Here is a 22,030-nt window from a genome sequence, read left to right as displayed (position 1 = left end):
ACAAGTGCACATTGCATTGGATACTGAAGATTCTTGGAAAGTTTCATTAAATCATCTTGTTACGGTCAAGATTGGGATTATAAGAGTGGAGTGGTGAAAACAAATTAATGAATGAAAATGAAACTTTGAAGGATACCTACCTTCTGCCCTCTAAATTTTATTATCTCCTGTTTCACAAGTTATTCCTGGGTTACATTTCTTTATGCGGATCATCTAGTAGTGTTCTACAGCTGTGTAAATTTTCATTAATTTCAATCTAGTATTTTAGGAGTTTTCTTACAAGACATTTAACCATATGGCAACGTTGAGGTAAATGGATTATCTCCCATTTAACATGAAGGAACAGGATTACCTCCCTTCATGCAAATGGGAATAAATTGCCATGGTTATGCTGTTGGAATTAAAAATTAAACATTGCATTGTATTAAGCATTGGATTATGAAATTATGAATTAGACCTTTTTTTCATCATTTTAGCTGAACCCCAATTTTAAATATATGTTTTACAATGACATCATTGATATTTTAGAATGAATAGATTCATGCACTATGCACAAATTAAGTAATTTTCTTAATAGTTAATGATTATTCACATACACTTCATTTTGTAACTTGAATATCAGTTTTTATTTCATTGACAAATTTTGTGAAAAGGACATGGATAGGATGTATAGAATGTTGTGTGCAATGCAATCTGTTAATTTGCTTCATATGTAGTTTTATGATCTGGAAACTTTTAAGCCAGTCCTAGAAGGATTTTAAATTCTGAAACAAACACAACTGAAGAAAGTTTCAATTTTTATTTATTTGCTTGATATTTTTCATACATAGTGATTTCATAAATCATTTAATAAATAAAAATAAATATATAACCTTTAACAGATAAAATAACCTCTACAAGAACTAAATAAAATTACAATTTTTAAACAAGTGTATCTAAAACATATTCAAAGACTAGAGAAAGGCTGGTTCTAATATGACAAAATAAGTTGGTTTTATGCTTTAAAACATAAGTGTCCAATATTATAAGATGTAACTCTATACGAATAACTGAAAAATGAAATATAAAATTGAAACACACAATTACATGTTAAACATGTCAATGCAATTCTTTAAATTTATTTCATAACTTTCCATTGAGTTTCCATTGACAATGAAAAGTACATGTAATAGAAAGGTACCTGATGAAAATGATCAAATGGAAGGATAACAACAACTAATATCAATATGAAGGAATTATGCTGAATTTCTGCCTATTCCAAAGACGATTACTACGTTTTCTTGTAATATGTAAAAATGAAAAGTCACGAGATTGCTTTGTGGAACATCAAATAACATAGGGGATGTACAACTTCTTAACAAGAAATACTATGGACTGGTGTTCAATTCCTGAGTAAAATTATTAGCTTTATGCAGATTTTTTTGTGACAGGGAGACAAAAACCCAACATGAATGTCACCTTACATAAATTGTTTAGGACATGATAATCTTTTATCTATCTGTGTAAAAATTATAGTTTTCTTTTCAATAACAATTGACAGTTAAATGTTGACATTTGATTCTAAGCCAGTGAAATCAGTCCTTGTTTATATCAAATTATTTCAGAAATAGGTCTTTCTAGAAGTTAAAAATAGTACATAAAATATAACCAGTAGAAATTAAACTTCAACAGTTAATGAATAATTTAAATGCGTCTGTTTTATATTGCAATTTTCCCCAATTGTTATTACGGTAAAATTGGTGACATAATAATTTCGAAATAGCCTATCTGACAGTGAGAAGTAAGTAAATTGGTTTGTTTATATCAAAAAGCAATATCAGTGCCACTGCTCATGAAATCATCCATTTCTAAAAGTGAATTTCCTGTATTTTTCGAAAAATGGAACAAACTGATATAGTTATTTTCCACTATCAACAAGCTAGCTCCCTTTTTCAGCTAAGAATTTACAATAATTATATTTTTCATAACCAGATACAGTAAAAATTTTGTAACAACCAGAAAATGTAACATTTTTTTTCAGTGGTCGACCATATCTATTTTATAATACCAGAGTTCTTAAATATCAGAGTTCTGAGAATAATAATAAATAACCAGCCAGCTGATATCATGATTGAAAGTTATATTTAGTACATTGTAAAGCATATAAAATATTGTATACCTCATCCCTTTTAATAAGATCAATATAAAAAGTTAATTGTTTATCACAGCATTGTAATTTTAATTCACTTTGAAGTTCAATTAATTAAATGATGATCTACCAATCAGATCCACTAGTTTTGATGGAATGTTAATGGCTGCCATCTGAGAATGGGGGATAACTCTTGTCATAATCCCATTTCTGCCATGAAGATGAATAATAACACAACTATAACTACCAGTCCAATGAGCAATAACACTATACTGTATGATCCTGTAATTAAAAGTATAGAAAATTTGAAAAAATAAAAATTAGGACACAAAAAAACGTACTGTACCTTGCAAGAGAATCAATCTTGCATAATATACAGTGAGACTTACATTCCTTGAATATTTTTTTTTTAGCAATTCACTATACAATGTATAAGTATTATCTTTTATCAATTCACTATACAATGTATTATCTTAACTTTTGTTTCCTAGACTGCTTTTAATTCTGAACAAAAGGATAGTAAGAAATGTTGGGATGCTTGTATAAATGTCTTGGTTTCTGGGTAATTACATGTACGTTACTGTCTGATTGATATATATGTATCCTACATCTCCATTTATCCATTTTTATTCAGAGATATTTACTCATTTAACAAATATTCAATAACATAGAAATACACCACTAATTGAATGTATTCAAATTACACTTTTACACCAATGGATACAAATGCATTATTTTGTTAGGACAACCGATCGTGTGGTCTGAATTAATCAATATTAGTGATAATTTTTAAAAATCACACTGTTTTGTCACAGGGAAATGCAAATGGCATATAAGCCCTAAATTTTAAATGCCAGAAACTCAAGTATCAACCTACACAAAGAATGTGTACAGTACAACAACATGACTGCTTGAATTCTTTACAAATACAAAATCAAATGGTCAACAGTTGTTGAAAGAACATAAATAAAAGAGTTATAATTTTTAAAGCATTTTTTTAAATGTTTCTAATGCTATAATACTAACCGCGTTTGGCAACTTGATGAACACGAATGGTATTGTCAGCTGATATACTGAGTAGCGTAAAATCTTTATCTCCCGTCACTGCCTCTGTGGCTTTCGAACTCGGTAAAAAATCTAAACCTGTTACAAATATATTGTGGGCCTCACTGACACTATATAATTTCTGAAATTAAAAAGGATACTATTAATAATAAATCTTAAGCTGAAGAGCAAAAAAGACACAAGCAAAATATTTGTTTCAAAATCTTTTATATAACTAAAACATTGAATTAACTCACATAATGATGCCCCTACCACACAATACTTCCATATTGAAGTTAGTAAATTGATTATCTCTCCTTTCACAAGTTGGACTGGAATTATATTTTTTATAGTGTTCTATGTAAAGTTTAATCAATATTTACATCCTCTGAAGAAGACGTTGCACTTACAAGACAATATACAGAGATATTCATATATACATCTTAAAACTGTTTGTGTTGTGCTTTATACATATCATTTTATTTCACAAAAGGAAGCTTGACAGCATTCCAATTAGTTAATTTCTTTAAAATATCTTTGCATAGCCCACGTAAATGTTTGAAATTTGAGATCTGTGGTGTGGCTCAAAGTAATTTTTTTTGTTACGGCCTTGATTTAAAAAAAAACTCTTGAAAGCTACTAGATTCCAAAAAACTTAAACACTAAATAAAGCAAGTAAAAAATCACATTCATTTTTTGTGTCAACATTTTTTATATCATAGGTTTATCTAAAAGTCGAAAATATTATTGTGGTCAACTAAATGAGAAATGGGTTACCTTTAATATAAATGAGAAAATGTTTAATACTTATAAACCAAGTGAGAAATTATGTTTACCTGTAAACTAAAAGAGATAAAGACTGCCACACTTCCTGAGATTGTACCTACAGCCGCATAAGTCCCATCATCACTACAATAGAAACAACCATATAAAGGTTATTGATTGATTGATTGTTGATTGCTTAACGTCCAGTGGCAAATATTTCATGCATATTCAGGATGAGAACAAGTTCACAATTAATACTATAGGTAGGTATTGTCATAATAGAGGCCTTTAGGGATGATGGTCGGGGAAATTTGGACTGCCACTAGAAAATGAGGGTATATTGGATAGGGACAGAAATTTTGCCTTGCAACAGGTCACCTACGGACCCCTCAAAGAGTTGTTGCAAGATTTCTTAACGTGCAAAGAGCGTGGCACTCTCCTTACACGAGGCATCAGATTAAACGTCCCCAATCTGACCGGACGTGACTGCGAACTTGATACATCCCATACAGCCAAACGGACGCCCCACTTTGGCAAGCGTTTTACTGACGGTCGGAAGGAGACCAATTGACCATATTTCTATTCCCCAGTCACCCTTGGGGGTTATAAAGGTTATTCACTTATTACATATTTTATGTAGAAGCTTAGTTTAATCCTTTTTTTTTCTTCTAAAGTCGGTATTTACACTGTAAATAAGAATATCTTCATTTAAAAATTTTGTATTGAGCTAGTACCAACATGTCAGGTTATTTTGAATGTGCAAATCATTTATTATCAAGTTATTTCATTTCTAGTCTACTTGAAACAATATCAAATCATCAATAAACTAGTTTCATATTATTGTGTTGTGATTCTGCAGTTTATATTTTTTCATGTCTGTGGTAGGATATCTAGCAGGTACTCAGTCAAATAAAATCAAGCAAAAAAGCTGTAAAATTTGGGGGAAAATTCAGTTTTATATTCACAACAAAATCATCAGAAAACAGTAAACCCCCCTCCCCTTCCCCCCCCCCCCCCCCCAAGTTGCTCTTACTTCTAGTAGCACCAGGATGTCCTACCCCAGAGTAGGTAAGCTGTCAAAAAGTGAAAGATCAAACTTTTAAAATCGGTGCAAATGTCATACTCCCATCTGGAGTCAAAAATGGATAATATGAAAATAGTCTATTCAAAATTTGTATCTTGCAGTATTAATATTTGATGGTTTTATTGGCTTCGCCGATTTAAATCAATTAACCGGAGAGTCAACGCTGTAAAACAATTAACTAGGCAGTCAATGCTGTAAAACAATTAACCGGAGAGTCAATGCTGTAAAGCATATCTCCAAGATTGTTAATAATTCACCTGATAGCCAATGCTGACAGCACCTCTATTCCAGTACTGACCATTCGTTTAACTGTAAATTTTTTACTATCCCACATAGCAAGGTAACAAGGTGCTGGATTCTGCGATCTTTTTACAGGTATACTGATTGTGTACAAGTTATAATGTTCTTTGCTTCCCTCTATTAAACCATATCTGAAATATTTTTTGGTAAATTTAATGTTCTGCTTGAAACCATTTAAGATGAAGATCTTGCGAAAATGTTAAATAACATACAATTCTGTGAAAGTACTTTATTAATATATTTCTATATCCTTGAAAAATAATTGGTTTAAATATGCTTTCAAGCCCATGTTTTCAGCTTTTATGCATTACAAGTCTAAGTACTTTACTTACAAACAAAGCCTAAATGATCAGGTATAACTTACTTGCATGCTCTATGCCGATACTGATCACTTAACGGCCATTTGAGCTCACAGTCTTTACTCCCCTCTTTAGCGTTCCATACACAGGCACAGTGGTCTCTAGAAACTGTTACTATCTATCATATAAAAGTAGCTATTGACCACATATTTAACATAAAAATTTGATTGGTTCTTAAATGCAATAAATAGATAAAATGCTAACTTAATGCCATCATAATTATGTATAATCAAATGAACCTACCTTTTCTGAAAAACAAAATTGTTTTTATTGTTAACTCTAGTGACACATCATAGCCGAAAAACAGATTTTTTATATTGTACACACAAGTAAAAAGTGCTGGAAGTGAAAATAAATTGGGAAAAGCCCCCACTTGTATTTAACATTATAAAGGGACATAACTCAAGAACGGTAAAAGTGACACTACCCAAATTCTAATTTGATCTGAGTTTTGTGGTAATAAGCAATGTTACATAACATTTGTTTGCGGCAAACTTTAAGTAAGAGAACTGTGGAGGCGTACACGATGTATAATGGGAAGGACAAGGGTAACACTTCATAAAAATGCTATAAAAATAGCTCTGACAAGGTTCTATGAGAATAAGAACCAAAGAAAAAATATTACAAAAACATAATGTCTCCCTTAATTGAGATATAAGTTAAATAAATACAAATGACTTACCTTATCATTTGCAGGACTGATGGCTACATCATCAATATCTCCTTTGTGTGCATGGACTTCAAATATCTTACTCAATTCAGGGTACTGTAATAATATATACAACTTTTGATCTATCTGTGTTTATCATTGTTTATTAAATATCCTATGGTAAAATTGGTACATGTACATGGATACACAAAATTCAGATCTTAAAAACAAATTTATATATTTAAACCTGACCTTATTCTTAATTAAACAAAAAAAGTATGGGATATTCACCCACTTAATAAAACCAAAGGAAATATCCCAGCCAAGGCTCACACCTGATTTGAGTGAAATTCTTTGTTATATGTCAATCCTGCTTATCTGTGCATAGAAAAAACACACTGCTTGGTAACATCAACAAATTAACAAACTTTAAAAAGTCGAACAAATCAAACACATAACTTTTAATATATTCAGTGTATGAAAAGAAATAATTAAACTGATTGATGCCCAGTTATGTTAAAGGTATATCAGTATACACTATGCAGCATATTTTGTCTTATTTCAAACTTCCAACATTTTCAAGACATTCCATACCTTCCAAACACGAAGAAACCCATCAGCACCACCTGTTGCTAAAAATTTCTGATCCATACTAAATTGTACAGTTTTCTGAAAACTCCCATCTTTATTAAAGTCGGTTTCAAAACTGTCTAATTCTTCAATGTCAAAGTTAATTTGTTTAGTTCCATTTTCTTCAGCACCATCATTAGATTTTCTTTTCCGAACTGTGTCATCTGTTTTACCTATCATAAAGAAAAGATTACAGAATTCAGTTTTTTTTTCCTTTCTTAAACAAGAGACTGATGGAATATATAATGTATGTTTATGATGTGAACGAAAGATGATTCTGGGGTATTTATGTAAGAGTCAAATAGTTATATATGTCAAGCCTCAAATCAGTGTCCTTTTCCCAGATCTTTGCATGTAAAGTTGTAGCGATTACTTTGACAAAAAATTCAACAGGGAATGACTTGTTAAAAATGACACAGATGTGTGACTCCAATGACGCAATATCAGATGGGACGCAGATATGGGGAAAGAACACTGAGTTCATGAGGCTGAAGGTTAATTCAAGACTTGCATATGTACGACAATAACACAGCAACCCAACAGTGTAAATAAGAAAAATACGTCTAAAAGTCAACATTCAGTTCATACCTTATTCCTTTTCCCTTACTATTGCTTATTCAGAAACTCTTCTAACTTCTTAGCAAGGCATATCTCTTCATGCATGTGAGAGAAGCGTAGTGTTCTCCTAACCACACATTTCCATTCAATTTTTTCTAATTTCAATTTTTTATTTAAATAAAACAAAAAAAGTTTTAATAGTTATTATCTCAAACTTTTATCATTTTTCTGAAAAAGAGAAGAAATGTCAGTTTACTGTACTTATTGGATGTACCATGTAAGTCAGTTACAGTAAACATAATTCATGTAATTGGAATAAGGTTCCTGGATTTTAAGCATGTCTTATCTACCTTCAGTTTGTAACAACATATTAAAACAACATACTAGCCATATTTGTTGAAAATGATACTAATAAAAATATCATACAATGTGTTTTCACCTGTTTCTATAAATATTACAGAAGATGACATATGAAGACTTACACACCTGAGTTTTTCTTGGGAGAAACAACTTTATATTTTAATGAGTATGTGTGACACTTTTCATCTAATCCTGCTGCTAATATGTGTTTTCTACCATCATAGTGACAACATCCATTCATAACAGCTTTAGTTCCTGTGTCATGTCTACCTATACTGCTGGCTATCAACTTATTGTCTGTCTGTCTTACTTCATATACCTCCTAAAACAAATAAATGTAATAATACATTAGTCATTCATGTATCAGGGGTCAAGAAATGGTCCTATTTTGCCAGCCATGACTGATTTGAAATTTAAATGATTTAATTGATTATAAGCGACGAACACAACTTTCAGCACTATCAGGTATATCATTGTGGTCAGTTTTCATTTATAGAGGTGCATGTGTGTCCAGAGCATCCCTATGAACTTTGGTTGAAATTAACAATTCCAATCAAATAAGATTAAAGTCAAACGCACTGCACCTGCCACATACATTTGTATATAAATCATAATATCAGAGAATCCAGCAACAAAACTTAAGTTAAAAGTTTAATTAATATAACGTCACAACAGCTTGACGTACATGTAACAATTACAATATCATTATTACATATGTATATCATCAGGTCCTAACCCAACATAAAGTTCTGGCAATTTGAGTTTTAAAATTACTTTTTTGTTATTCAATATTGTATCATTTCAACATAATCCTTGCCAGTGCCTTAGAATGAATTCTTGTCAAATTGGCCCTTGACTTATCTATATAATATATATTATATCAAATATTAATAAATGCCAAATTAATTATAACCAATTATATATGCCAAATTTACTTTACATATGTATGTGCTGGTTTGACCAGATGCCAATTTAACCAGGTGCCAATTTGACTTTTCCATTAAATAAGGATTTGACCAGGTACCGTTTGACTTGTACCTCTTCTTCTTTATTCTTTCCTTCACTATCTGAAGTACTACTACTTTTGTAGTGTAGCACGGATAAGCAACTGATTACTGTAAGCAACTGTGTGTAAGTGCAGGAATAATTTACAGTGAACATAATCGTTTCACAAATCAGTCAAGATACTAGTATAAAGGATATCAACACTGCCTGATGTACCCACCACCAATTTACAATGCAACGGTAGTTGGTCTTATCCAATATGAGTTAAGGATGCTATCCCAGCTGGGTGCTTAATTGAAAAACTTCAGGCACTAGAAGCTTTAAAGTAACTTAATGTCAATTCACTTTTATACACGTGCAGGGAACTGTTCCATCACCATACTATATACATTTGTACTCCATTTATGGCACACATGTTATTACGTCAATAATAAACTAATCTATGTACATAGTACTGTAAAAGTTCATGCACTGTGGACTAAAATCTAAAAACACTTCATGTGCCACCAAGTTATCAGTTTGTAACTCAGCATATAGCTCAACTTCCTATTTTTCATTCTAAATTAAACCAATATGCACATCTTTATTGGTACTTCTCTCAAGTTGCCTTACACTGCACCAGTAGCCTTATTAGTCCTACTTCAATAAAGAAACACAACAAATTAAGTTAGGGAGAAAATCAGTAGCTTATCACAATAGTTACTTTATCACTTAATATTGGGACATATATTTCTATTAGCTGTGTAGAATTTTCCTTATACATGTACAAATGTACCTAAAAAAATGGATTAAATTCAGGCATACCTACATGTATCCATCTTAATAGAACAACTTAACCATTTATATCAACCCTTAAGTTTCATCCTTACAGACTGAAAATATAAGAATTGCAAAAAATATAAGGATACAAGGCTTATACTTAACATTAAATTGTCACTTTAAACCTTAAACTTTTGATTAATAGTAAATTCATGAACTTAATAAATTGCTTTATTTTATTTTAAGTTATTAAATGAGTTTAAATGACATTGCCATCATGATCCTAGCTGCCAACTAAGTCCAGTATAAAGCATCTTTTATGATGTAACTTAAGGCATATACCATTCCTCTTGTTATGAACTCAATTTTCTCCATTTATAAGAAAGTCTGTATAATATTGGAACTTGTGGACTAGACTCTTACAAGATCATTCTCAATAGCATTGAATTGTTTGAGAAGACTAGATTTCCTATTTCATGATTAAACTCATAAAGCAGAGTTCTTAGCTTTGAATAATAACATTTACCATATGTAAACATAAAGAAAAAAAATAGAATTCCTGATGCAAAATTATACTTTTTTCATGGAAAATGACAAGTCTCAAGTTATATATCTTTAAATTCTAGAAAAGCACCACAGAGAATGAAGTTTTCGGGGAACATCTATCAGTTCTCGGGTCAATGTTCAGTTTTGGTAGTTCTCGGGAATCGTGGTATTAAAAAATAAGATATGAAAAGAATTGTGAAAACCACATATTCAAGACAGGTAAGCGAATTTAACATGGAAATCAACGTACGATTGCATTCACAACTCCAGTTTTTGCAGCACCTCCACCGCCTGCAACTATAAAATGTCTTTCGTCTAACGCATTCACCGTGTATAGTGGAAAATCTGAACGTGCCAACAAGCCACCTTTCCCGTTTGCAGCCATGTTTACAAATTGGATGATTTACCCCGGGCCTACTATTTCCTTATATTTGTAGAAATATATTGATTTCACAATTTGTATTGTGGTAAAACTATTTAATGATATATTTCAATGCTTAAATGTGTGATCATAATCGTTATTTTATTTAAATATAACAGATACGTGTAAAGGTATGTGCAGATTATTTCCCACTCGAATCATGTAAAATACGGAGAGTTACTCTAAAAAAAAAAAAGAATACCACGACGGTCAACATTAAAAAAAATCACTGTCATGTCAAACGCTACAATTCCCTTTCGTTTATTTCTTTCTTACTTATTTATATCTTTACTGATAAGTGCCAGTCTAATGATTGCCCTTGGAGAAATGTCAATCTTACTTACTCTCAGATTAAATAGTTTGATCAAGCCTCAGACAAACTTTACAAGTCCATTCCTCCTGCAGATGTCAGTATAGACAGTCTAATGGTATTCTCCTAGTTATAGCAGTAAAATTGTTAAAGGGGCAAAATTGGGAAAAAACATAATTAGGAAGGGACGTGTAGCAAGTCTAGTCAAACGCTCGCATAGGTAAAATTCGACCGTTTGTAAATTACACATTATCTGCATATCATTTTAGAATATGGATAAATTATAAATAAGTATTATAAAATGTTATACATCCAAATCTAAGAGAGCTGTGGAGAACAAAAAATCTTATTATGTGAAAATGACAAAATTGTAAATAGTTCAAATGAAGTTTCAAAGGTTTTTAATAATTTGTTCTCCACAGTAGCAGACAAAATTGGAGCAGATGTAGTATATATAACCCCTCAAATCACCCAAGTATAAAAGAAATTATGAGTAACAGAAAGCATGATTCTGATTTTGAATTCAAAAAAGTATCAAACGAAAATGTAGATTTTTTTTAAATAAAATAAACATCAAAAAGGCTACAGGAGCTGATGGTATTCCAGCAAAAAAAAGTAAAAAAATGTAAATCTTATATTGCATCACAGCTGACAACTCTTGTAAATTTGTCAATTGAAAATAACTGATTCCTGATGAACTTAAAGAAGCCGAAGTGATCCGCCCCTTCATCATAAAAATAGTGACCCATTATTAAAAACAAATTATAGACCAGTAAGTGTCTTACCCTGACCCATATTTTCTAAAATCTTTCAAAATATATATGAAATTCCATTAACTGAATACATGTGCATTTAGACGTGGGCATGGATGTCAGTCCTCACTTCTTCTTCTTCTCTTCTTTCAGTACAGTCGGACTTTTCTTGAGTGTATAAATGACTCTTGCTCGTGAAATCACGAGGCCTTCCCTCCTCACTTAATAAAAGCTATTTACAGGAAAATTATTAACAAATAAAACTATGTACATCTGGGGTCTAAGGAGTTCTATGTATGTGAAGCCCCTGTCAAGGCCTCTGGCAGGATGGTAAGGCTGGCCTTGAACTCTTCTAGTGTAGCTGCTGTTGTGGCTTTTTCCGGTAGAGTCAGTGTTCCATTCCCTGGTTGATCTTGGGAAGAAGGAGTACCTGTATTGGTCTTTCAGAGTGCGCTGTTGGTGAATGCGGTGGCCTCCTCTGGTCCTTGAATCTCCGGGTTTGTAATAATTAGAGGGGTCAATATCCACCAATCTATTGTGGATCTTGTACGCCATGGTGAGTAGGTCTTTGCAGCGGCGATCTTTAAGAGGCTCCCATTTTAGTCTCTCCATTAAAGAGCTGACACAACCTGGGGATACATCTTGGTATTCATTGTACACGAACCTAGCTGTCTTTCTCTGTACTTGTTCTAGGTCTTTTTCAAGGTTATGTTGGTAAGGGTCCTATACAGAGGAGGCGTATTCAAAGGGTTGGTCTGACCATGGTGATGTAGGCATTAGCTTTGACTTCTGGTTTACACCGTCCTAGGTTCCTTCTCAGAAAGCCTAGTGTCCTTGATGCTTTGCCTACCGTCTCGTTGATATGTGTCTTCCACTGTAGGTCATGGTTTATGGTGACTCCCAGGTATTTCCCATGCTCGACTGCATCTAGTGTGTGACCATGTAGTTGGTAGTTCCTTATCAGGTGGTTTCTTTTGTTGGTAATCCGTATCACAATGCACTTCTCAGGATGGAAATTCATCAGCCATCGTGATTCCCACTCTTGGAGTTTGTTAAGGTCGTCTTGGAGTGTCTCGCTATCCTTTACATTCTTTATTTTTCTATAAACTAGGCAATCGTCTGCAAATAACCTTGCCTCAGAAGATGTTGGTTGTGGCAGGTCATTAATGTAAGCCAGAAATAATAGGGGTCCGATGACTGCTCCCTGAGGCACCCCTGAGATGACGTCTAGGGGGCCAGATTTATGCCCTTCAAGCAAAACGGATTGTGTTCTCTTGCTTAGGAAGTCTTGTATCCATTTGAGCGTTACTCCACGTATTCCGTAATAGTCCATTTTTGGAGGAGTCTCTTAGGGCACTTTGTCAAAAGCTTTGGAGAAATCAAGCAGGATAATGTCTGTCTGTTCTCCTTGGTCTAAATTCTTGCCAATTTCGTCTAGTGTTATCAGGAGTTGTGTTTCACAAGATCTTTTGGATCTGAAACCGTGTTGATGGTCACAAAGGATCTGGTGGCGGTCAAAGTGATCCATGATGGTGCTGTGAAAAATATGTTCCAATAGTTTGCAGCAGATCGAAGTCAATGAGACTGGCCGATAGTTGGAAGCTTTGTGTTTTTCCCTTTTTTTGAAGACTGGGACAATGTTGGCAGCTCGCCAGTCGTCAGGAATAATTCCAGTGTCCGAAGATTTCTGGTAAAGTATGGTCAGATATGGTGATATGTGTTCAGCTGCTTCTTTGAGTATATAGGCTGGAATTTCATCAGGTCCAGTGGCTTTGAATGGTCTTAGTCCACGGCGTAGCTTGTAAACTCCGGCCTGGCTGACTCTGATGTTGTCCATAGTTGGGAATGGACTTGGTCCTATATGTGGCATATTATGTATGTCTTCTTTGGTGTAGACAGATTGAAACTGCTGGTTTAAGATTGAAGCTTTAGTTGGTGTATCGCTGTGGAGAAGTCCATCTTTGTCTTTGAGTGTAACAATGACTGTGGATTCTTGTTTCCTGCTCTTAATGTAGGACCAAAATCGTTTCGGTTGCTCCTTGTGGTCTGTGCTTATGATGTCTTCCATGTATTTCCCATGATCAATCCTAGATTCTTTCTGTAGCTTTGCCTTGAGAAATTCTCAGAGTGTCAGCAGATTGGCGTGAAGCTCTTGATAAAAACTAGTACATTGCAGCGGTATTAATAGATCTTTCGGCCAAGGCTTTTGACTGCCTGCCTCACAATATCATACCAGATAAATTATCAGCATAATACTTATGATCTACCTTAACTATTTGCATTTCTTGTAAATTAAAAAAGTATTGCATCCTTGCTATAAACAAGTATAAAGGAACAAAGATTTGAAAGATAAAATTGTCGGTGCTCACGAGCCCTGAGAAGGTGATAGTTGGTTATTTTTTTCTTAAATACACTTTGGACTTTAGTATTTATTTCTAAATTCTGTCTGAAAATAATCTGAATAGAGCACATTCGCTGCTGATTAAACCAAGTCGAGTATTATCTTAATTGCGTTTTATTGAATTCTTCTGTCAATAAGGCGCTTGTATCAGACTTGACCTTGTTTTGAAATATTTCTTCTGTTTGATATCATTTAAAGATACAGAGCCATATTAAAAAGTGGCAACAAACTGTTTACTTCACAGGTATTTGAATATAATATATTGGAAAGTTTCGAGGGTCAAATTTCTTCGTAAACTTCATAGCAACAAAAGCCTAACGACTGGTCACGTGATTATGCTTTCAAAGTATTCTTTATTTTGCTTTATTTTAGTGCGGAACGATCATTTTATGACCAATGAGTGGAGTTGAATATACAATTTATAACATATAATCAACAATGTGAATAAGATAAACAAACTAATTGGAGTCGCACCCAGGTACTTGTTAGTGTTACTGGCCATTGAACACCCCCTTTTTTACAGGTTTGTTCCAGGTTCAAGGATGTGTATAGTAAGTCTTACTATACAAATCCTTGGTTTGTTATGAATGGTCTGAATAATCAGAATTAACTTGGTTGAAAAGAATAGGCATTACAAACAGGGGACATCATACTGTGACATACAATGTACACCATAAAGGGGGGGGGGGGGGTTCAGAGTGGTCCTGATCCCGAAATCCCTGGCTTAATAACATGAAATCCAGCTCTGGTCCAGAATTTAAATAAATTTAAACTCATGACGTCCCGAAATCCTGAACTTAAAAACACACCATCCCAGAGTCCTGATAAACATTTGATCCTTCAATCTTCAATCTTTGATCCTCTCTGGTGTTTGATCCATATCTTTTTATAAGGAGACCCCACTGACTGCCATAAGAGGGGCTTGCTACAGTGATGCTTCAGTGATTCCCTACATAATCTAATCACTAAAAAAGGGGGGAGAGGGGGGTGTCAGAGGGGCTTGATCTGCCTATGCTCACAACCAGTGTGGCCCTAGTACTACATGTAGTTTTTTGTCAATACCAGCTTGCATTAGAAATTTGATTGATACAATAACACTAGACTTTAGATAGAATCAGTCTATAAGATTGAACATCAATTTTCAAAGCGATGTAAAATTACACATACTCTATTGTAATACATCTTATCGCTATTTGGAAATCTGTGAAAGTTGACACAAGCATCCGCTCGGCTTGATATTTGACATCATTCAACAACCACTTTTTTATAATGACATTAAAATTTTATTGGAACCTTGGTGATGTCCAGTAATAGCGGACAAATAGCGATTAGGTGTATGATTGTTTATATTGGCAGTGATTGAACTCAATTAAAAGTTATAGGACGTCTATTGTAACAATTGATATGGTTGATCAGTATTGATAACCAGCTGTGATCTTTTATAAATATTTGAAACCTTTGATTGTTACAACCATGTTTTGCACTGGGTCCATTGTCTTTTTGCCACCTCTTTCGCCAAAAAAATACATTTTTCGCCACTAATTTAAACTTTTTACATTATAAATTTTCCTTCTTTCTAACAAAAATAAATCAGGTACTAACATTGTTTTCTTTTATGATTAAGAATCTCTGTTTTTTAATATGTATATAGTAATAAATAAACACTCAACATTGCTCAATGATAACACATTTACTTTTAAAATATACTGTAAAATTGTAATTTAGAGATCATGAAATCGTGTCTTTTTACAGGGATGGAAAGTATGGAAGCTACATGATTTTATGTTTTAGAATATTTTATTAAAATGGTCAAGTTAACTATTGACCTGATTGCAAGGGGTACCTCTGGTTACACCAAGAAGAAACGAGATGAATCTATGTCACAGTATTTACGTAGATTAACTCATCTTTACTTGGAAGACAGAAATATTGATGAAGTGGTATGTCACCTATTATGAATTGTAGTTTTATCTTTTAACTTATCAAGTAATTGATTTATAGAATGATATAACTGATAATCCTTACCAAACACAACTAATATAAATAATTTAATGTTTTTGGGTCACAGTACTTTTAATATACTGTTATTCATTGTCATAGGCATTTTAATTGCTATCATGTTTTATATTACGGGTATTAAGAACAACTCATCAAAGATACTTGGTATACAATTTTGTTTGGCAGATGCATATTTCATCTACAATAAGACTTATCAGTGCAGGTGGTCTAATCAATACATAGGGAAGGCAAAATCAAATGCCAAGTTGGAAGTTATGCTAATATAATTAAGGCCATCTCTGCCTTTGATAAAATTACTTTCAGGGTTTTGATTTCATTAATAACAGGACCTATATTATTGAAATAAAATGTTTTATTAGAAGTACAATCATTTATATTTCTTGTATCTGAATATCCTGGGAGATAGTTTTCACCAAATTTGCGAAAATTGTTGGAAAACAGAGCATTTGTTTTTGAACTGGAAGGCATATTAAGTTATTGGGTCAATGAGACAGGTACATGTACCAATAATGGACCTCTGCTCTATATATTAGTTTTCCATCAATGAAAATGTTTTATTGCATATTTTTGTGTCAATTTCTATTAAGACTTTATTTTATTTTGTTTCAGAGTGATGAATTGTCTATGTGTAAAAATTTGTCTGTGCTGTACCTTTACGACAATCAGCTGAATAGAATTCCTATGCTTCACCAGAACCAGAACATTAATATGCTGTACTTACAGAATAATGATATCTGTAAAATAGAGAACCTGACACCTCTATCCAGACTGTCTAAATTGTAAGTCACTTCTTGCCAGATTTATGAGTCTGTCACTATAAATCACTCCTGGTTAGACTGTCTAAATTCAATGTAAGTCACTTGTTGTCAGACTGTCTAAATTGTAGGTCAATCCCTGTCAAACTGTCTTAATATTAGGTCAATCCTGTCAGACTGTCTAAATTATAGGTTAATCCCTGTCAGACTGTCTAAATTGTAGGTCAATCCCTGTCAGACTGTCTAAATTGTAGGTCAATCCCTGTCAGACTGTTTAAATTGTAGGTCAATCCCTGTCAGACTGTCTTAATTGTAGGCCAATACCTGTCAGACTGTCTAAATTGTGGGTCAATCCCTGTCAGACTGTCTATTGTAGGTCAATCCCTGTCAGACTGTCTAAATTGTAGGTCAATCCCTGTCAGACTGTCTTAATTGTAGGCCAATACCTGTCAGACTGTCTAAATTGTGGGTCAATCCCTGTCAGACTGTCTATATTGTAGGTCAATCCCTGTCAGACTGTCTAAATTGTAGGTCAATCCCTGTCAGACTGTCTTAATTGTAGGTCAATCCCTGTCAGACTGTCTAAATTGTAGGTCAATCCCTGTCAGACTGTCTTAATTGTAGGTCAATCCCTGTCAGACTGTCTTAATTGTAAGTCAATCCCTGTCAGACTGTCTATATTGTAGGTCAATCCCTGTCAGACTGTCTAAATTGTAGGTCAATCCCTGTCAAACTGTTTTAACTGTGAGACAGTGATTCACCTCTTGTCAGAGTGATTAAGCTGTAAGATACAAGGGTATGTGTCAATGAGACAACATACCTACAACATACTAACCAAAAGTCAACAGAACCAGTTTCAATCATTAAACTATCCTAACTGTAAGTCAGCAGAATCCCTGTAGAATTACTTTCTGTAAGTTAACATAATTTATGATCTACTGTGTGTTAATGTTTCATCTAAAGCCACAGAATTCTCATTTTTAAGTGAGTAAAAACATCATGATACATAACCCAAATTTTATTAACCTTGCTTAGAATAGCGATAAGCAGATTGTCTATAGTTTTTCAACTCTGAGAACTTTCTGACTTGTGACTTCTTATCTACTTTTCTTTTTTTTAGTCAATTTGTAATTAAAAATATTTTAAGGTCTATCAGTGTTGTCTACAAACTCTCTTACTTCTCTTGCAATAAGTTTTATGTTTTGTAAAGTCACTCAGCATTTCAGAAGAAAAAATGTCACATTATGATGATTATCATTAACTGTCTTACACAATAACTCATAGCCCATTTTCTAACTATTTTTCAGGTACTTAGGCGGTAACTGTATTACAGTATTAGAGGGACTTGATAAGTTAGACAACTTACAGGAACTTCACTTGGAAAATCAAAGGTTACCTCCTGGAGAAAAACTTCTGTTTGATCCTCGCACAATTAGATCTTTGTCGGTAAGGATTATTTCTGTGACAGATAAAAATGTCATGAAAGTGTATAAATATTGTATTGAAGATACTATTGGATGTTATCAATTACAAAAGCCAGTTATGTGTTTGATCAAATTTTAGTAAAGGTTATTTTGTTGAATTGTAAAAAAAAAAATCGTACAAATCTCGAGACAAATCTTAGGCGCTTATCTAATATTCATCGCAAAGAGTTTGAGGTACAACCATACAAAAACAATACACCAGATCAAAATGCAAATGAAGCTCCTCTAGCACAAACACAAGTGCAAGAGGAACTTGAAACATTTTCTATACAACCACAACTGTAACCACAACTGTTGATGACAAATGGTATCCTTCAGATTCAATGTATACTACACCTTTATGAGAAATAGAGATTTAAAGGCTTATTTTGTAGATAATCTGGCATTATTACTATAGAGTTTTATGTATTTCAATTTATATACTATTTGCACTGATTATCTTTCCTTGCAGAGATCTTTACAAGTGATTAATGTGTCAGGGAACAATTTGAACAGTATTAGTGACTTAGAATGTTTAATAATGATACAACAATTTCATGCAACAGACAATCAGTTAATGGACATGAAGGAACTTGCTAATATCTTTGGACAGTGGCATAGATTGTGGAGACTAGATTTAATGGGAAATCCATTGTGTCATAAAGCTAAATACAGAGATAGAGTAATCGTCATGGCAAGTCATTTAGGTGGGTAAAATTCAAATAGTTCATGCATTAAGAATGGTGAAAAATACATCACATGTTTAGCACATTTTATACAGATTATCTACTAGTTTACCTATTACATGTACATTTAATTTTATCTACTGGTTTTCTTCAGTGTTTTCCAAATTTACATAATTGAACTGTCATAAATATAAGCAAAATTGTTGTAGATGGTCTAAAGATTCCATTCAAAATCAATTAACTTTCTTATTGTTCTACTACTAGTAGGGGTTTTATGACCTTGACTACCCATGAGCGTCTTGCATGGTGTGGATTCTTGTACAAAAGGAACCATCTCTATGGCAATCTATAATAAAATAGATAGCTCACTCTATCCAAGTGTTATAATTATATTTTTAGCTCACCTTTCCAAAAGGAAATGTGAGCTTTTGCCATCACTTGGCGTCCGTCCGTCGTCGTCGTCCGTCATCGTCGTAAACTATTTCAAAGATCTTCTCCTCTGAAACTACTGAACCAATTCAAACCAAACTTCATCTGATTGATTCCTAGGGTATCTAGAATAAAGTTTGTGTTTTAATTCCAATTTCATCAAAAAACATGGCCGCCATGGCTAAAAATAGAACATTGGGGTAAAATGCAGTTTTTAGCTTATAACTCAAAAAACCAAAGCATTTAGAGCAAATCTGACATGGGGGGTATAATTGTTTATCAGGTCAGGATCTATCTGCACTGAAATTTTCAGATGAATCGGACAACCCGTTGTGAGATTGCTGCCCCTGAATGTGTAATTTTAAGGAAATTTTGCTGTTTTTGGTTATTATCATGAATATTATTATAGATAAAGATAAACTGTAAACAGCAATAATGTAATGCTTGGGGTATACAATGTTTTTTTATACTTTCATCATAAATTATATTATGAACCCGAGACAAACGAGACATTTCAGTGTGTCCTCTCTTGTTTTTGCTTTTGAAGAAGATATGACAGAATCGAAGAACCATTTATATAAATTGAAAACCCAAAATAATCATTCATGGAAGATTTAAGCAAAAAACTTAAGGTGAGCGATTCAGGCTCTTGAGAGCCTCTTGGTTAAAACATGTTCAATTGAATTTAGGTTGCATTAGTATGTTAGGTACATCACATTAATGAAAAAAGCTATTTTGAAGTTATGTATATTTTATTGATAAATCAAACGGATAGTATAGTGGGGTCACTTAAAATACAATAATGTCCTTTGTGATGTCACAAACATGTTCACCTAACTTCTCTTTCAAAAGTGGTACTTATTTTTCTTTTTCCAGAAATTCTAGATGGTAAAGAAATATCAGAAACTTCTCGTCAGTTTTTAAGGAATTGGCATGCATCAAAAGAAGTACAAAAGAAGAAAAGAGAAGAAATTTATCGCAAAGGAAATGTAGGAGATTTTCTTGATGGTATAACTTACAATATAGAATACACAACAAACAAACAAAACTATTCCTACATACACTCATTGTAACACAAACAGTTTTCCACTTTAAACTTCTAAAAATTATAAATGAAAAGCTTTCTTTCAAAGGTAAAGGTTATTCTGTAATAAAATATAATCATTAAAACTTTAAGTTTGAGAATTATGAAAAATTAGAAATTCAGAACATAGTGATTATGACAAGATTTAATTCCAGAAATGGAAGTTAATTCATTACTGAGAATAGTTAAACAAATATTTGTTTCTTTGAAAATGACACCTCCTCTTCTTCATCTCTTAAGTAAAAGGTTTTTTTACAAGAGATTTTTGCTGTCAGTCTGAACAGCTGACATCAGATAATTTATTTTTTTATTTTTAAAGTATACTACAATCTATATATATATCTTTAATACTGGTATTTTATAGGTAACAAAGAATTACCTCCAGTTAAAGACCCACGTAACCCTAAAGTTCCAGGTTATATGATGCCAGGTAAGTGTAGTATTTACAGATGTATCAATGGTTAACTAGTTTTGACAGAATTATCTCTTAGGATAACTTTGCCAAAGATGTTTTCTTTACATTGCAATGTGTTCTGATCTGTTTATTATCCTTTCAACAAAAGGATCACACACTGGTGACTTGGTTGATGAATTGACATTATTAATAGAATTATTGTCAAATTTGAATTTGAATAGTAAATGTAGAAAATGCAATTGAATTTTAACTTTTTATCCAATGAATGTAGTTCATACCTTATTGAAGTCTTTGGAGTGTAGTTCTCCTTTAAAATATTGATTGATTGATTGTTGGTTGATTGTTGGTTGCTTTACGCCGCATTAGCACAAAAAGGCTAAATCGCGGCGAGAGCTAATTCGAATATTTTTACTTAAAATAAGACAAAAAGTCCTTCATGTACTCCTTTAAAATACAATAACTATTTGCACTTGAAGTACCAATATTTAAAAAGACTTTAATATTTTTGAATTGAACCTAGCATTAATTGTAAATAAATGCTAGGAATTCAATATTGTAATATCATGAGTATTTGGCATGGATTGAAAAAAGAACAGACAGATTTCATTGTAGACCAATAGTTTTATCAATTTCTTCGTGTGAAAATCTACAATATCAGATCATGAAATTTTTATGAATATAAAACATAAAAGATAAAGATATAAGAAACTCGAGTTTCATTTAAGTAACACATGTGAATTCATATACACATATTTATAAGAGTTTACCATGTCTGTTTTACATTTAACTGTCTTATTGAATCAGAACCTATATTTTCAGACCCAATTTTCTTAAAGGTATCACTTTAGGCATGACAGTATATATATATTTATTATAAATCTTCTTTCAAGCATGAAAGGTCAGATTCTCTGGTGTGTATATCCTCAATCAAGTCGTTCCTTTTCATCAAGTTTTAAACTGATGAACAATATTGGGTATGAAATAAATCTGATATATAGTGATGCAAATAGCTTACAAAACCAATGTCAATTCCAAAATATCACATTTTATACAATAGTAGAAAAAAGAAACTTATCATCTGAATGTTAAATGTACACACCAGAGAATT

At 32.7% G+C, this 22,030-nt stretch overlaps 2 protein-coding genes across 3 annotated transcripts; one reads left to right on the top strand and one right to left on the bottom strand.

The window, feature by feature from the left end:
• Positions 1–784: 784 nt before the first annotated feature.
• On the bottom strand, positions 785–10,601 carry LOC139506060 (guanine nucleotide-exchange factor SEC12-like). The gene is made up of 9 exons (XM_071295343.1): positions 10,438–10,601; positions 8,004–8,199; positions 6,924–7,132; positions 6,363–6,446; positions 5,686–5,798; positions 5,279–5,452; positions 4,009–4,081; positions 3,155–3,314; positions 785–2,410 (listed from the first exon to the last, which is right to left on the bottom strand). The coding sequence occupies exons 1-9, from the start codon at positions 10,570–10,572 to the stop codon at positions 2,325–2,327; spliced, it is 1,230 nt and encodes a 409-aa protein (XP_071151444.1). The 5' UTR covers positions 10,573–10,601; the 3' UTR covers positions 785–2,324.
• A 3,554-nt stretch (positions 10,602–14,155) lies between these two features.
• On the top strand, positions 14,156–20,937 carry LOC139506058 (protein phosphatase 1 regulatory subunit 42-like; the record flags this gene model as incomplete). Of its 2 annotated transcripts, none has more annotated exon segments than XM_071295341.1 (7): positions 14,156–14,315; positions 15,824–16,011; positions 16,700–16,869; positions 18,153–18,291; positions 18,781–19,015; positions 20,300–20,431; positions 20,872–20,937. In XM_071295341.1, coding segments are annotated over 6 exon segments (877 nt in total), but the record flags the coding sequence as incomplete, so codon positions are not given.
• Positions 20,938–22,030: the final 1,093 nt, after the last annotated feature.

This window comes from Mytilus edulis, unplaced genomic scaffold (assembly GCF_963676685.1).
Source record: "Mytilus edulis unplaced genomic scaffold, xbMytEdul2.2 SCAFFOLD_509, whole genome shotgun sequence".
NCBI classification, from domain to species: domain Eukaryota; kingdom Metazoa; phylum Mollusca; class Bivalvia; order Mytilida; family Mytilidae; genus Mytilus; species Mytilus edulis.
The sequence above is the reverse complement of the archived record's forward strand: the minus strand, read 5'-3'. Positions and strand labels throughout refer to the sequence as shown.

Excerpts from the sequence above, each read along its gene's own strand:
- LOC139506060 (XM_071295343.1), bottom strand. The coding sequence starts at position 10,572 with ATGGCTGCAAACGGGAAAGGTGGCTTGTTGGCACGTTCAGATTTTCCA. Across the intron at positions 6,447-6,923 it reads GGTTTCTTCGTGTTTGGAAG|TACCCTGAATTGAGTAAGAT; the intron begins GTATGGAATGTC and ends ATATTATTACAG. Across the intron at positions 4,082-5,278 it reads CTGTCAGCATTGGCTATCAG|TGATGATGGGACTTATGCGG; the intron begins GTGAATTATTAA and ends TTTCTATTGTAG.